This window comes from Balaenoptera acutorostrata, chromosome 3 (assembly GCF_949987535.1).
Source record: "Balaenoptera acutorostrata chromosome 3, mBalAcu1.1, whole genome shotgun sequence".
In the NCBI taxonomy this organism is placed as follows: Eukaryota; Metazoa; Chordata; class Mammalia; order Artiodactyla; family Balaenopteridae; genus Balaenoptera; species Balaenoptera acutorostrata.
In genome coordinates, this window is record NC_080066.1 from 169,906,213 (window position 1) to 169,920,945 (window position 14,733).

The 14,733-nt window shown below is 45.0% G+C and overlaps 2 protein-coding genes across 14 annotated transcripts in view; one reads left to right on the plus strand and one right to left on the minus strand.

Annotated features, from left to right (window-relative positions):
• LOC102998465 (tyrosyl-DNA phosphodiesterase 1-like) overlaps positions 1 to 9,634 on the minus strand; it is an 82,492-nt gene extending 72,858 nt beyond the window's left edge. For 5 of the 6 annotated variants that reach the window (XR_009007365.1, XR_009007366.1, XR_009007367.1 and 2 more), the window contains exons 1-3: positions 9,455 to 9,634; positions 4,248 to 4,804; positions 829 to 872 (exon numbers count right to left, since the gene is read on the minus strand). Coding sequence is in view for 3 of the 6 variants with exons in the window: in XM_057542034.1 (XP_057398017.1) it covers positions 829 to 872; positions 4,248 to 4,804; positions 9,455 to 9,615 (762 nt within the window). In the remaining 3 variants the exon portion in view is untranslated. The other variant, XM_057542035.1, reaches the window with a different exon arrangement.
• A 152-nt stretch (positions 9,635 to 9,786) lies between these two features.
• LOC102997911 (EF-hand calcium-binding domain-containing protein 11-like) overlaps positions 9,787 to 14,733 on the plus strand; it is a 102,271-nt gene continuing 97,324 nt past the window's right edge. For 2 of the 8 annotated variants that reach the window (XM_057542845.1, XM_057542844.1), the window contains exons 1-3: positions 9,841 to 10,042; positions 10,726 to 10,821; positions 14,243 to 14,288. In XM_057542845.1, coding sequence (XP_057398828.1) covers positions 9,968 to 10,042; positions 10,726 to 10,821; positions 14,243 to 14,288 — 217 coding nt within the window. In that variant the 5' untranslated portion in view covers positions 9,841 to 9,967. Of the gene's footprint in view, positions 10,043 to 10,725; positions 10,822 to 14,242; positions 14,289 to 14,733 lie in introns of all 8 variants that reach the window. The other 6 variants (XM_057542848.1, XM_057542846.1, XM_057542849.1 and 3 more) reach the window with 5 other exon arrangements.

Below are 14,733 nucleotides of genomic sequence, written 5' to 3' on the forward strand. Positions count from 1 at the left end.
AAGGACTTTTGGAAAAGAACATTTCCTTTCAGCCTAACTTATGAGCTAGCTTTGTAAACAGGCATCTGCAACTGGACATTCACTAGGCTTATGACAATTACATCTTGATTACAGGTTCTGGACTAGACTTACCCACGGGGGTCCTCCCCAGGCCTGGGTAATCCCTGGACCTCCTCCTGGACATACTGACTCAATCTAGCCAGGAGAACACACACAAATTCACCCCACGTTCCACCTGGAGACCAGGATTCCCGCCGCCAAGCAGAACATGGAGCACACAGAAAGCTTTGCCTCCTTTAGGCACAAGACCTTGTTCTATTTGCTGGAGAGCCTGGCACATTAAGGTGATTTATCAACACAAAGGGACCATCTCTGTCAGGCAGGAGAGCTGCCAAACACGTCAATCAAACATGCAGACGTACCCACATCCATAACTTCTACTCACTTCTCTTTGGAGGGTGTAGGAAATTTCTCATTTACTTCTCTAAATCAAATCAAACTTGACATGGCCTTCACCTCTCTACCCACACTCCCAGGGAGTTGCACCAGAGTCCTGTGAGATTATTAGTGTCCCAAAGAGAAGTCCCTCAGGTTGGAATTTCCAGAGTGACTTCCTGGCCAGTCCTTATGGCCCAATCGAGCCAGAAGCCCCAGTGATCGTGCATCCACGTTCCAGGCTGATGGATCCCACAGCTGCGGCGTTTGGTGCCAGCCTCCAGGTAAGTGCCATCTCAGGGACCCTGCACAGGACTGGCCCACAGGTCCCCCTGCTCACTTTCCTACAGAGTTATTTGCCCCTTCTGTCCAAAGAAGAAACTGTAAACTCACCTGAGCTGAAGAAACAAGTGTCCCAAATAGAGGAGATAAAATATCTGGGGAGACAAAACATTTATACCTAATTCATATTTTTGATAAAGACTACCTAGTAATAATAATCACAACTGACCTATTAAATAGTCACTGACGAGAATTTGGCTTAGAAAATGATGCACTGAAAAGGTACTACAAGGCTAGACTCTAATGTTCCATAAAATTCAAGAGAAAATTTCCCTGGGCTATTTAATAATATTTATTATGTATCAGTATTATTTAACCAAACATAGTGGAAAATCAAGAGCTACAACTTCAGTACTGGATGACTGGGCAATTTTACAAACTGCCAATAAGGACAATAATAACGATGTGTGTCCTTCCTCTTTCCAGATCTCTTAATTTTTTACCTCCTTCAAGTACTCATTGAAGTCTCTCGCCAGGAAACCTCCCCAGTCTGGGACTAGCAAGACAGCTCTCTGGAGCCTGAGGGCTCTTGCTTCCCGTGGAGGGAGGGCAGAGGCCCCCCGGCAGCTCCAAGCTCATATTTCTAGCACCCAGGTCATCTCTAAGGAGGGCCCACCTTGCACCCACTCAGGCTTGACTTCAGAGAAAACAGAAAGCCACGTCTCTACACCCTGAGAGGAAGCACACAACCCTCATCGCCACCACCGATCATAACAGCCTCACTTGGACAGGACCCTTCGGGTGCCAGGCCCTGTTCCTGGTACTTTCTACGTGTTAACTCTCGCTCCTCGCAGCCATTTTCTGTCCGTGGGGGTCTGTCGTTCCCACGTTGTAGATGGGGAGTCTCTCCTTAGGGGGCCGCGCGTGGCAACACAGCTGGGGACAGGCAGGGTCAGGACGTGAACACAGACAGTCTGGCTCCAGCACTTCCGCTCTAACCACCAAGCCAACCCTGAGGGTTCAGACTGGGCTCGTTCACTTATTTGACCCATATTTATTGAGTGCCTCCTGTCTTCCAGACATAGAGATAAATGCCAGAGAACAAAGATTTTAAAAGAACGAAAAAGTCCTCTAAGGAAGCTCCTACCTTAAAGGGAGAGTTGCACAATCAAGAGAGAAACTGCAGCGTGGCGCCCCCATTTCGCCCCCACTGCCGCTCCTCTTTCTACCTTTCTAAATTGTATCCATTTTTCAAGGCCCATCTGAGGTTCCTTTTCCTCCATGAGATCTTCTAAACAACCTACAATTATGGCCTTTGCTGGAGGGGTACACCAAACGCTTAAGAGCATGCATTCTGATGCTGGAATGCCTGGATTCAAATCCCAGTTCTACCGCCTACCAGCTCTATGACCTTGGGCAGGTTACTTAACTTCTCTGCACATCGGTCACCGATCCGAGCAGGACAACTGTAACATCTACTCATAAGGCTGTTTCGAGGATTAAAGGAGATAATCTCTATAACAGCTCCTATCACGTTACCTCTCCTTCTTCCATATCTTGGTGCTAATAGCCAGTCTTTATCACTTTATTATATACAGCAAAACCTTGCATAGTTCTCTATTTCCTGTTTCAATCTCTCTCAAATAAAATGAAACACTGAGATCTACCTTGTATTTCTGCAAAGCACCTAGACATTTGCAAAAAGGAAAAACAAACATCTTGTAGAATCAGACTCTTTACAGTATGGAATTAAATATACCAACATTTATATATCACATAAGATGTAATTATACATTGGATATATAATTAAAACACTATTAACAGTGAACACAATCTATTCTTGAATGTGGGCAAGAAAGGTAATGTGAAATAAGGGTGACAACGTTTATTTTGTGTATCTGCCATGTGAATATACTGGGCCGGGCACTTCATGTGTTATCTCCCTTTTTTCTGAATCCCCAGTTTAAAGGTGAGTGAACTGAAATTTTGAAGAATGTTAGGTCCTTTGTTAATTACCAACACAGCAAGCAGGTGGTGAGGCTGGGATTCAGGTCCTGTGTCTGGGATTCTAGGGGCCCTGCCATTCTCTCAAAGGAAACCCTTGTTTCCTCTCTGCAGGCAAAGATTTTGACACCAAGTGCAGCGGTGGGGGCGGGGGGGGCGTTCCCACACAGACCGATCCTCCACGGACACCAGCTGCGCGTCCTACAACTGAATTCAATTCTGACACCATCCACCCGGAGGGGTATCCACCCGGAGGTGGCATCAGACCCCTCAGGACTGCCCCCACCTCAGATGCCAGTCACAGGCCCGGACCCCCTGTGCTTCTGACCGACCGGCTATAAATTGGGGGTTGCCACCATCCCCTCCACGGGCTTGATAATTTGCTGCAAGGCCTCACAGAACTCGGAAAATCACTTTCCTCGCTAGATTACCAGCTTATTATAAAAGGATACAACTCAGGAACAGCCAGATGAAGAGATGCACAGGGCGAGGTATGGGGGACGGGGGGCGGCCGTGCCCTCTGCAGGTGAGTCATGGCCTGGCACCTCCTCCTCCGCACCAACCTGGAGGCTCTGTGAACCCTTCCGGTGAGGGGTCTTTTTCGGAGGCTTCATTACACAGGCAAGACTGACTAAATCAGTGGCCCTCAGCGGTGAACTCGACCTCCAGTCCCCCTGCCCTCCCCGGAGGTGGGAGTTAGGGCAGAAAGTTCCAGCTTTAATCACCAGGCTGGTTCCCCAGGCAACCAGCACCCCCCTTCCTAGGGGCTTTCGGAAAGTCATCGCATTAACATACACTCCACTCCGGTGTGGCTGAAAGGGGCTTGTTAGGAATAACGAAAGATGCTCCTTTCACCTTTCATTACCTTGGAGCTATTTCAGGAACCTGGGACACAAACCAAAACCAAACCCCAACTATAAACGGAGTGAAGACCAAATATCTGTATACATCACAATATCACACAGATACTCCCTGAGGACTAACCACAGCAACCAAAAATCAGGGCACTCTTGTTTTGCTTCTGCGCCAGGAAGCAAAACCAGGCTTTCGAGCAACGGTTCTCAAACCTGATTGGGCTTGTGAAAGGAGAATGCAGGGCCGGGCTCCCAGAGTCTGGCGCTGGGAATCTGAAGAGGAGCCCGAGAATTTGCATGTTCAACAGGCTCCAGGTGTCGCCCACACTGCCGGTCCAGGGACCAGAGAGAACTATTGCTGTCAAGGGCTGGCTACTTGGTTAATTAAGTGTCAGCGACCAAGTTTAACCTTCAAATTACAAGTTAAGTAATTCTAAGCACTGTGCAAGGGGTTCCAACAGGGTTATCTACAGGGCTCTGGGAGACACCCGCTGGCTTCCTGACCTAAGCAAACAGTTTGCTGTCCAACGAATGCATCTGCTTTCAAAATGGGTTTTTTTTTTCCCCCCGAGAGAAGTTCAGAGGGTTCTTAGAGATCCCTTCTAGGCTGCCCTCCTGTTTTTCGAGGGGGAGCCCCACAAGTGCAGCTCCCGGACCCCCGGCTTCACTCACCCCTTATGTGGAGGGCTTCCGAGTTATACTTTGGCTTAATTCCGGAGACTCTAGTGAGGTAAAATTGGAAGGGGTTCCCTTTATCCAGCATGTCCCAGATGTCCTGGCCTTCCCCTGACGTTTCAAGCCCGTGGCCGGCCGAGGGGCTGTGATGCCCAGCTCCCGCGACAGCACCATCTCTGGGAGAAGGGAGGCCTTTCTCCTCTTTGACTCCCGTGTCCTTAGCCCGCTGCTGCTGCGTCTCTGGTGGCAGCTCATCCTCACTGCTGGAGAGATGCCAGCCCAGGTCTTCCTGGGAACCGCCCTTCTGCCTTTTGGGAGGTGAAGCTTCTGAAACGGACTCTGCGTTGCTGAATTTCACGGGTGCGATCTTCCTCCTGTGGGCAGCTTTCCGAACCTCGGAACAGGTGTACTTTGCCTCACTGGCTGCTCCCTGCTCAGCGTGCGGGAGAAAAGAGGTAGATGGCTCGTCCGGTCTTGGCTTTTCCTCCTCGCTTTCATCACTACTGGATATCGTCCACCTCCCGTAACTGCCTTCCTGAGACATTATACTTCCTCTGGAAATGAAAGGTGGAAATTTCGTTATTTCCCATCCACCAGGCCACCGGCACACTCATTCTCTTGCTCTCAAATTCCGTGTCCTGAGCTTCCAGGACACATACAGCACACCTGACACTTACCAGATGCCAAGACGTGTCACTAACATCAGCTGCTCTGTGGGTGTTCACGACACATCACCACAATCTGCCATGAGAACTTGGCAAATAAAGTGACGGCGAAAATCCTGCTTACCTTCTGCTTCACTCCCTTTGTCCTTCCACCTAGACCTTGTTCCTAAATGCCTGAGGAAATGGACTTGAGCCAAAGTCCAAAACAAAAATGTCCACTCTTAGCCCTGAAGCTTCCAACAGGTGTTTGGGGTTAAGGTCAGTTTAAGGAATTTCAGGTCAAATTGGAATTTATCACCTATTCCTCACCCAGGTATGGGAGCCCAAAGGACTTCAGGGACTACTTCTTACTCCCCCAAGATAAGCTACTTACCATAAAGCTTAACAAAATCCTCAAAACAGTATCAAATGATCAATTCTATATATACATTATCTAGGGATGCTTCCATGAGGACCCAACTGACTTAATGATTATCTAATCCTAAATCAAACCACGAAAACCTGCAGAGAAAGAACTTGTACTAAAGCAAAACGTTACTTTGTTTTTTAAACCACACAGTTTAACTTCCACTTTCTTGCTCTCAAGAGGAAAACAGATGAAACTTTTGCTTTTCTTACCTACAAAATGTCACCAATTCAAGGGTAAAGGGCTATCTAAGTAGATTTCCCAAATAACTAAGGAGCAGTTCCTTAGTGTGATTAAAAAAACAAAAAACAAAAAAAATACACTTTAGTACAAGACCCAGAGGAAAATTACAGGACTCAAGAGTCTGTACTCAGATTGTGGACGTAGTGTCTACATGTTTGCTCTAGAGCGTAAGCAGGACCTGTTATGAGTGCAGATATAGGACAGACTGCAGCATGACCCCCACTCCTTAAAAAAGGCTAAATTCTGCACTGAAAGACTTGCAAATGAATATACTTTCATGTTTCAAGCTAAAAAGTATATTTTTTTAAGGTATCTATCACTTTGCACAACTTCTCACCTTTTTCAATTAATGACCAAGTCAGATAAAGTTTCTCCTGTAAATTACACATTTCAAGAAGCTTTTAAGCAGAGTGCATCTAGACAATAATTTGACTCGTTCTTCATGGCCCAGGGTCACTATTAAGCCCACCTGGCATGGACAGTGTTTTGCAGCCACAGCTGTAGGGACCACAGATGGATGGAGACACTTGCTCCTGTAACAGGGGCCCTACACTCTGTCTAGGTCTTGTTTTCTAAAAGTTCTCTGTCCTTTCCCCCTGTGTTCAGCCCACTTCTAGAGGCTGTTTGAACTCTGAGTAGGTTTTTCTCCCTAAATTGTTTCTAATCCGATAAGGGTTAAGACACCAGATAATCCAGCTTGTTGGAACTGTATTGTTACAGTTTACAGGATCTGAGAACCAGGTTTTCCCATGAAAGAGGTTAAGACAGACTTACTACTTAACACCTACTTCAACAGCTCAGTTTTTTGTTTGTTTTGACTGGTTTTTTAAAACTTAAGTTCCTTTAGTGTTCTAGACTCTGGAGACTGCTATCACAATTCACTATGAAGGAGCCATAGTGTCGGTTAGTTTGCAACTGAAAAATTATTTAAGAACAAAAGAACCATCTTTGGAAAAACTACTCTGCTGTAAGCTCTAGCTTTCATTGAATTCTAAACCAGCTCTTAAGCTAGGCACTGAGTAATAGAATCTTCGACTGAGATTCCTCAGGCTGTTCTCCCTAGCTTCCTGCCCCATCCTAAAGCAAAGAGAGGGTCTCAGAGTTTTTAGGTGAAAAAAGGGTTCAGCTCCCAGCCTGAGAAAAGGAGATGTATACAGACCTCTTAGAGGTCACCACCACCCCTCTTCCCAGATCAATTACGTATAAATAAAATGGAATTCAAAAATCCTGAGAACTCTGAAAGGAAAATATTTATTCGTCTTTAGTGACTGTGTGAGCTATTTAGGAGATTTCTAAGTTTTTCAGTTTTATCATTATCTACACTTTCTAGAACCACATGTGGGGTGGGAGAGGGGAGGAGGACAGAGAATTCCCTCCAAAAAAGGACAAGTGGGTAAAAAGTAAAGCTTTGAAAAAGATATTTCCTAGAGAAAAAAAGTTTTTGTCTGCTCTATACATGGTTTAAATTTTGGATCTGCTCACAATCCAAAATGTGCCTGAGATTATTTACCAATTAAAGGCAAAAAAACCTTTATAATATGCTAATAAAACTGTAACAAATCATTAAGCCTAGCAGGTTACCAGCCTCTCTATGCAGTCAAGGCGCTTAGCCTGTTGAAGGGGAGCTGTTGGTAAACACCAAGATTAACCAGCAACTGATTCTACTTTGGAGGACTGCATCTGGCTTCGGGATCAGAATTTCATCTCTCTCTCACACAGGCCCAGACTCTCTGCATTCTCAGACAGCTTTCATACTCAAGTCATATAGCTTTACAAGGACAGAACCTAAGTGTTTTCCTTCAACTGTTTGTTCACGGTTTGTCTTCCCTGGGCAGTGCCTCGCACAGCACAGGTCTAACACCACACTCTGGGTAAGTGGTGACACCAGGATCAGAATTACAACACAGGTGGGCTGACTCTGAGATCTGACATTCAGTGGGTCAGCAAAGTGCAGTATTTCCCAAAGCGGAGGTGACTGGGACCTGACGTTAACATTACATTATGAAAGTACCTCCCTTTCCCACTCCAATCCAATGTCTCAGTTTAATCAAGGAGAAAGCTGTTTGTGGAAATGTCTCTATTCCTGCTTTTGAACAAATAACGGACTTTGGGCTCTTCTGCAGGCAGTAACACTTTGGTTTAACATCAACAGAAGGTATCTTATGGCTCCATTACATTTACAATAACTGAAGTTTACTTCTTAAAGATAGTGTTTATGTAAAAGTGGGTTCAAATGAAAATATTAAGCAAATAGTAGTACAGATGTTGACAGTGAGACAAAACTGGGGAGGAAGCAACCGACCACATTACTGAAATTTGGCAAACACTGCGTTAAGCTACAATGCCAAGGAGGGTAAAAATCTAAAGACATTCTACCACCAGATGCCAACTCATAACATTAGACTGTCTATTAGACACTAGAAAAAAAATCTGTGGATGCAAATGGATACTCCTCTTAAAGCTGCTAGCTCCTCCTCTCCCCCTACCATCCCAGACCCAGCTGGGCTATTTCTTTTACGCTTCCAGCTGACCCTTCTTATAGAGCTTGCAGACCATCAGGAGGGCATGGGAGTCAATCTCAACTGAGGCCAGGTGTGGCCAGTCGTGGGCAAATATGACTCCAATTTCAAACCCAGTCATTACTAGGTGGTAAATGTGCACTTAGGCAAGTTACTTAACTGCTGAGCCTCAACTTCCTCCTCTGTAAATGGGTGTCATACCTACCTCCCAGAATATGTTCATTAGAAAAATATTTATTGAGCAGCTACTATGTGCCAAGCCCTGGGAATAAGAAATTAACAACATAGAAACAATTTGTCCTAGAAAAGCTTATATTTCAAGGAGAAAGAAACAGATGGACACAAACGAAAATAACCAAAAAAGCCAAGATATCTTTACAGATATTCATTATATTTTACAGGTATGAGAGAGTAACAGGGATGCCCTTACCTTAGACTATCCTGAATTTAACATTTAAGTGAGCTCTGAAGGATGAAAAGGAATCAGCCAAATAAAAGTGGGGGAGGGAAAGAAGAGTATTCCCAGTGAGGGAACCCAACCTGCAAAGACCACAACAAGGTTGTAGTAACTCCAAAAACAGACAGAAAGATTTGGGTAAGGAAGACAGGTAGGTGGTCCAGGATGAAGGGAGTGGGCAGGAGTAAGTTAAAGATCCTGGATTTTATTCTAAGAACAGTAGGCTCCACTTAAGGGGAGCACCTTTTAATAAGCAGAGGAGTACCTTGGTCCGATCTCCTTTTTAAAAATATTACGTTCCCTACAACTCTGTATGGAGAATGGTTTGGAGGGAGACAAAAGTCGAAGTGAGGCGGCTCCCGCAGGGACTCTGGTAGCTCATGAAGGCGCTCGGAATGGAGTGAAGTGGGCTGATTCCGGGGTACACTGAGTAAGAAGGGACAGCTGCTAACTTTTCTGTGCGCTCACCTTTACTGGGCATACACTCATTTCACACTCATAACTGTTTCCATTTATGGGGAGACTAAACACAGAGGTTAAGTGCCTGGCACAGAGTAAGCGCCCAACATGCTAGCTAGCACTAACTCTCCAGGCCATCTGCCTACTACGTGGAGGAGCCAGAGTAAGAATCCGCGGCGGGGGGACCCCTCCAGCAGGACTCCGGTCTCCTCAAGCAGCAGCTGCTCGCGCCAAAGAGGTACTATTACTGGAGGAAGCCGAGGCCCAGAAGGGGACCCTACCTAGTGTCTCTACAAGATGCTCCGCTTCCCTCCGGATCCACCTCCAGTCCCGCGGGGCACTCAAGAATTCTCCGGACGCCGGTTGCCCGCGCTCCAGGCCGGAAGGAGCAAAAGCGCGGGCAGTTGCCGAACGCGCTCCAGAGGCCCCGGAACCCGCGGCCTGCAAACACTCACCTGAAGCCCCCAGAACACGCAGCCGCCGGGGACCCCGCTCCTCCGCCGCCACTCGCGCCTGCGCGCGCTTCAAATGCTCCAGGCCGTGGCGCGCGCAGAGTGGCCCTGCCCCTTCCCCTTCCGGGATGCCCGCAGCTGGGTCCTAAAGCCCTCCGGGTCATGAGGGGCTGAGGGGGCACTCCCGCAGGAAGGGGCGGAGAGAAGACCGTGGCGCGGCTCCTAAAAGGGGGAGAGAGGAAAAGAGAGGGGCGGAGCCAAGGCTGGGGGCGGGCCTGGAAGCCCCTCCGCCATAGGCTGTTCCAAGGAAACATTATTAAACAAAGTCTCTGGCCACTAGAACTGCGGGGTCAACGCCAGTGGCTCGCAGGCCGTCCAATGGGAGAAGACATTGGAGGTACCCGGCCAAGTTCAGCTTCCTGAAGTGCGGGGAGCTTGGCGGGCGGTCGCTGCAAGCCGGGCGTAGGCCGCAGAGGTCGCGAGTTCAGGCGTCCCGGCTCCCGTGTGACTGTCGTGATGTTTTTCTCCCAGGCCGGGGCCCGGCCGCGGATGTGGGAAGCCAGCCCGTCAGAACACAAGAAGTGGGTGGAAGTAGGTGTCCGGAGGGCTGTCTCCGACTTTAACTTGACCCGGGACTTTCACTTCCGTCACCCCCTCCTGGCTCTCACTCAGCTTTGTTGCACAGATAAGGGCTGGACTATCGTTCCGAAGTGTCATGATTAATGACCGAGGCTAGGGCTGCAAGGCTTCTGGATCCCTGTCCAGTGTTCTACTTCCAATTCCTTCTTTTCTCCGCGACATAGTCTGTGTATAACAACCTGTAATCTCCATCTCTCCTCCCCCCTTTCAAAGCCAGCCCCTTTGCCTCACCTTCCCAATTCTAGGATTGAATTTTGGGTAGAATTTTTCCGAATGGTTTAAAGGAATTAACCCAGCGATTAAGTCGTTTGCACTTTTTGGGGGGTACATTTTAACACATTAAGATTTCTTTTTCTTTTTGGCCCTGGGGGCAGCATTCGGGATCTTAGTTCCCCGACCAGGGATAGAACCCGTGCCCCCTGCAGTGGAAGCTAGGAGTCTTAACCACTGGTTCTCCAGGGAAGTCCCAGCAGATTAAGATTTCTTGAGGATTAAAATTAGGATAATGAAATTCCATTTCCCAGCCCTACTCTTGGCTAAGTTTTAGGTTTGGGAGGTCTAAACTTAATATGAGTTAGTAATAATAGAACAAACGGTTTCTGTGTTATTAACTAAAGATATTTGCTGTTCTTTAGGTATTTAAAGCATGCGATGAAGAAAACAAAGGCTGTCTAAGCAGAGAGAACTTTAAAGTTGCTGTTGTAATGCTGTTTGGATACAAGCCCTCCAAGGTAGAACTTTCTTTTGTATTTGGGGACTGGGCTGACAATACAGTAGTGGATGGATTCTAAGTAAAGTGCAGAGGGCTAGCTTAGGATGTTTATGAAGCAAACCGCTGCCTTTTGAGCAATTTCAGAGATGTGTCCAGTGCTGAATTTTACTTATGTCTTAAGAATCCAACTCAGGAATGAATTAGAATCCGTCAAGACTAAGTCATCAGGCTGCTAATAATATTAAGTAGGAGATGCTAGTGAGGTTCCAAGAGGGAAGCCTGGGAGTGGGATGTTGATAACAGAAGGAATTCACAGAGGAAGTGACATGCAGGATTCTTTTTTTCTTAAATTAAAAAAAAAAAATTTGCTCCATTTAAATTATGAAAAGAATGCATTTACATAGTCAAAAAATTAAAACGGTCCAGAAAAGTATAAAGTTGGGTGTAAAATCCCCTCCCTCCCTACTAAAGGGTCCCACTCCTCAGGAGTTACCATTATTAACAGTTTCTTGTGTATCATCCCAAAATTTCCTATGTATTGACAGACACGCCTAGCATTGTATTGAAAAGTGGGTGCATAGTATGCCTATTTTATTTTAACTTGCTTTTTTCACTTCACAATAGAAGAACATAAAAGCACACACAGCACGTTAAAAAAATAGTTGCTTACTATTCTCTTTAGCTAGTTTCCTTGTTTTGGTCATTTCAGTTGTTTCTCTTATTTTTCATTCCTACAAATATTGCTGCTGTGAGCATTCTCTTATAACTGTATCTCTGCTTGTGGATATATCTCTGTGGAATAAATTCCTAGAAATACAAGTGCTAGGTACATTTGAAATTTTGTTGGGCATTGCTCTCCAGGAAAGGTTGCACTAATTAAGGAGAGTTGAGCTGAACTTCAGTGAATCTCCCATTTTAGTAGGACAGGTTTCCTATGCCTCCTGTCCTTGTGCTGCTCCTCTTGTCTGTTACATCCATTCTAGTGATGGATCCCTCTTGTTAAGCTGCTGAACTGGAATTAATCAGGGGCAAGATCTTGGCCAGGTTTAAGAAATTCAACTGCAGGCATCAAACAGAGGGAGCACTCAGGGCTCTGCCTGGAATGTCATCCCTCCTGCTGTTGTTAGACAAAGTGGCTGGGCAACTGCTTTGGCCCAATTGTTCCCTATGAGTGGGCTCTACCTGTCTGTCAGATTGCAGGCCCTGCAAAGCCAGGGACCTCGTGATGTCCCACTTCTCTGTTCTTCATTATGCTTAAGTGTATTACAACTTCACTGTTAATATGTTCTGTTGATATAAATATGTCCCATGAACCACCCAGGTAGGTTCAACTGCTAGGGGTTGCTTAGTTACTGAGAGGTTGATTATGGAGCTTCAGGGCTGGCTCCCAGAAATTGCAGCTCTCCTGTTAACCTGCAATCATTTCAGCTGGAATTCCAGAGCAGGTCAGCTAAGGGGACTCAGCTTTTGAAGCATTGAATTTAACCCAGGTTCAGCTGGAAAGATATCTGGTCTCATTCTACCTTTATCACCTTTGGATCTATTTACTTGATTTTAATTTTAGAACATGTAAGTGAGAAATTTAAAGACAAGTACAGTGATATGGTAACATACATACATACACACCATCAAATTTAACAGATTTTTACTTTTGGTTGAGGTTTTGGATTTTATTTTTTAATCAAAGGAAATGCTTGTTTACTGCAGATCGCTAAACAGTGAAATACTGATATAGCAAATCACTTATACACTTAACAATCATTTGTAACAATCATGAAGTTTTATTAAGTGACGCTTAATGTATTCCCTCTGTGAAATTTAACAGATTTTTCCTCTTACAATGGGTTGAGGTTTGGGGTTTTATTTTTAAACATTGCTTTTCAGCAAATGAAATATTTACTGAATGCAGGTCATGAAGCAGTAAGGCACTAAAATAATAAATCACTTCTGCATTCATGAAAATGTTTACAGAATGAAATTTATTGTGTTCCCATTTAATCAAAGGAGCACTTGCTAGTTGCTAGAAATATAAAGGTGAATAAACATAGACCCTACTTTGAAATAGTTCACAGTTTAGTGTAGAGAGACTTATGAAACTCTGATAAATACTAAGATAGAGAAGAGATTAAGAACAGAAAGGGAGGAGGGCAAGGAGAAGGGTCTAATTCTGTAGTAACTTTAATAGGAATCTGGGCATCATTTAGAGCAGCGGAGGTAGACTCTGATATGAAGTGTCTGGGAGCGCTTTGTGGTGGTGGGAGAAGTTATGCCTTGGTGATTCACGGTTGCCTGTGGTGGCCGTATCAGAGTGATGTGACAGCAGGACTGAAGGGATAAGAAAATAAGAAAATTCAGAAGGAGTAGGTTTGGGGGAAAGGCAGTGAGTTCGGATTGGGGCATATTAAGTTCGAGGAGGCTACAAGCACCCCAAGTGCATTCCTTTTTTAAGTGCTGTGCTGGGTGTTGAGGTGATGGTGGTAAAGATCTGCTCTCAGATTGTGCCACCTCCCTTAGATGTAGGAATCTGAAGTTGGGTGGAGAGGTGAGGGCTAGAGATAGATTAGGGATTCCTCACAGGTGGTAGCTCAAAACATGAGACTGAGGCGGCATTGCCCAAGAGGAGTGTGCGGCGTGTGAAGGGCAGTGTCCTGAGGGGAGAACATGGGGGGAGTGCCCACATTTAAGGGTCGGCGGGGACTCCATGAAGAAGATGCACTGGGAACTGGTTGTCTGGGAGGGGCAGGAGGAACCAGGGAAGTGCAAGGCATGGAATCCAAGGTGGAGAAGCTACATCAGATGTTGCCAAGGTTCTAATTCCATGATGTTTATAAAGCTCTCTTAACCATGTGGGAAAATGCTTATGTTTTAATATTTAGTGAAGGCAGGTCCCCAAACTTAATATACAGTGTATTCTCAAATAGTTTAAAAATGCATGGAGGGGGGGAAAAAAAGCTGTACTAGGCCTAAATGTTAACAATGGTTTTCACTGGATGGCTGGTGTTTTAGATGTTTTTCTTCATAATTAAAAAATATTTTTCATGTTTTCTACATCATGTTACTATTACAGTCAGGAAAAAATTTTTAAGTAAACCCATAGAGGCCATTGTAACAATTGCTTGTATTTGTCTAAAACAGAAATGTTACCTTTTAGGTTATGCTGTACATGTGACAGCCAAGTTGAATCTATATGACCAAACTGTTTTGGTCAATGCAATAAAGTTTTGGGGGCCATTAGAGTCTGTAGTAGATTAGCATCTGGTATCTTATTAATAGAAGAGAAAAATGACTATTATAGCTGTTCTGTGATGTTACTTGTCTGCTGGATTCAACAAAGTTGGTTTCTCATAAAATACATTCCTTCCCCGCACCCCAGGAATTAAGAACTTGTACTGTGAAAACATTTGATGAAATTGTATATCTTATGCTTCTTTCTTTTCTAGATAGAAGCTGATGCTGTGATGTCCTCAGTAGATCCAAACACTTCCGGTAATGTGAAAGTTAATTTTTAGTACTCTTATTTAGACATTCATGAAACTACAGCTAAGAACAAATATAGAGGCTATAAAGCATTATGTTTAAGCAAATCTTTGTTTTGTTTCTGATTACCCAAAAAGAACGAGGTTTGGTTCTTTTAATTTTAGTTAATTAATGTAGTCATAAGCGTATGTTTATTGTAGGAAAATTTTAAACCCCTGAAAAGCATAAAGAAAAAATGTTGCTGGTAATTTCAACATCCCGCGGATGATCTAGGTTTTCTGACTTAAGCAGCTGAGTGAGTGGAAGTGGCACTTCCTGAAATGGGAAGACTGGGGGAGAAGATTTAGGGTCTGGGGAGTGCAAGAATTCAATTTTGAATATGTTGAGTTTGAGAGGTTTCGGTCAATGATGTCAAGGCAGTTGAGCTGTATGAGTATGGAATTCAGAGGAAAGA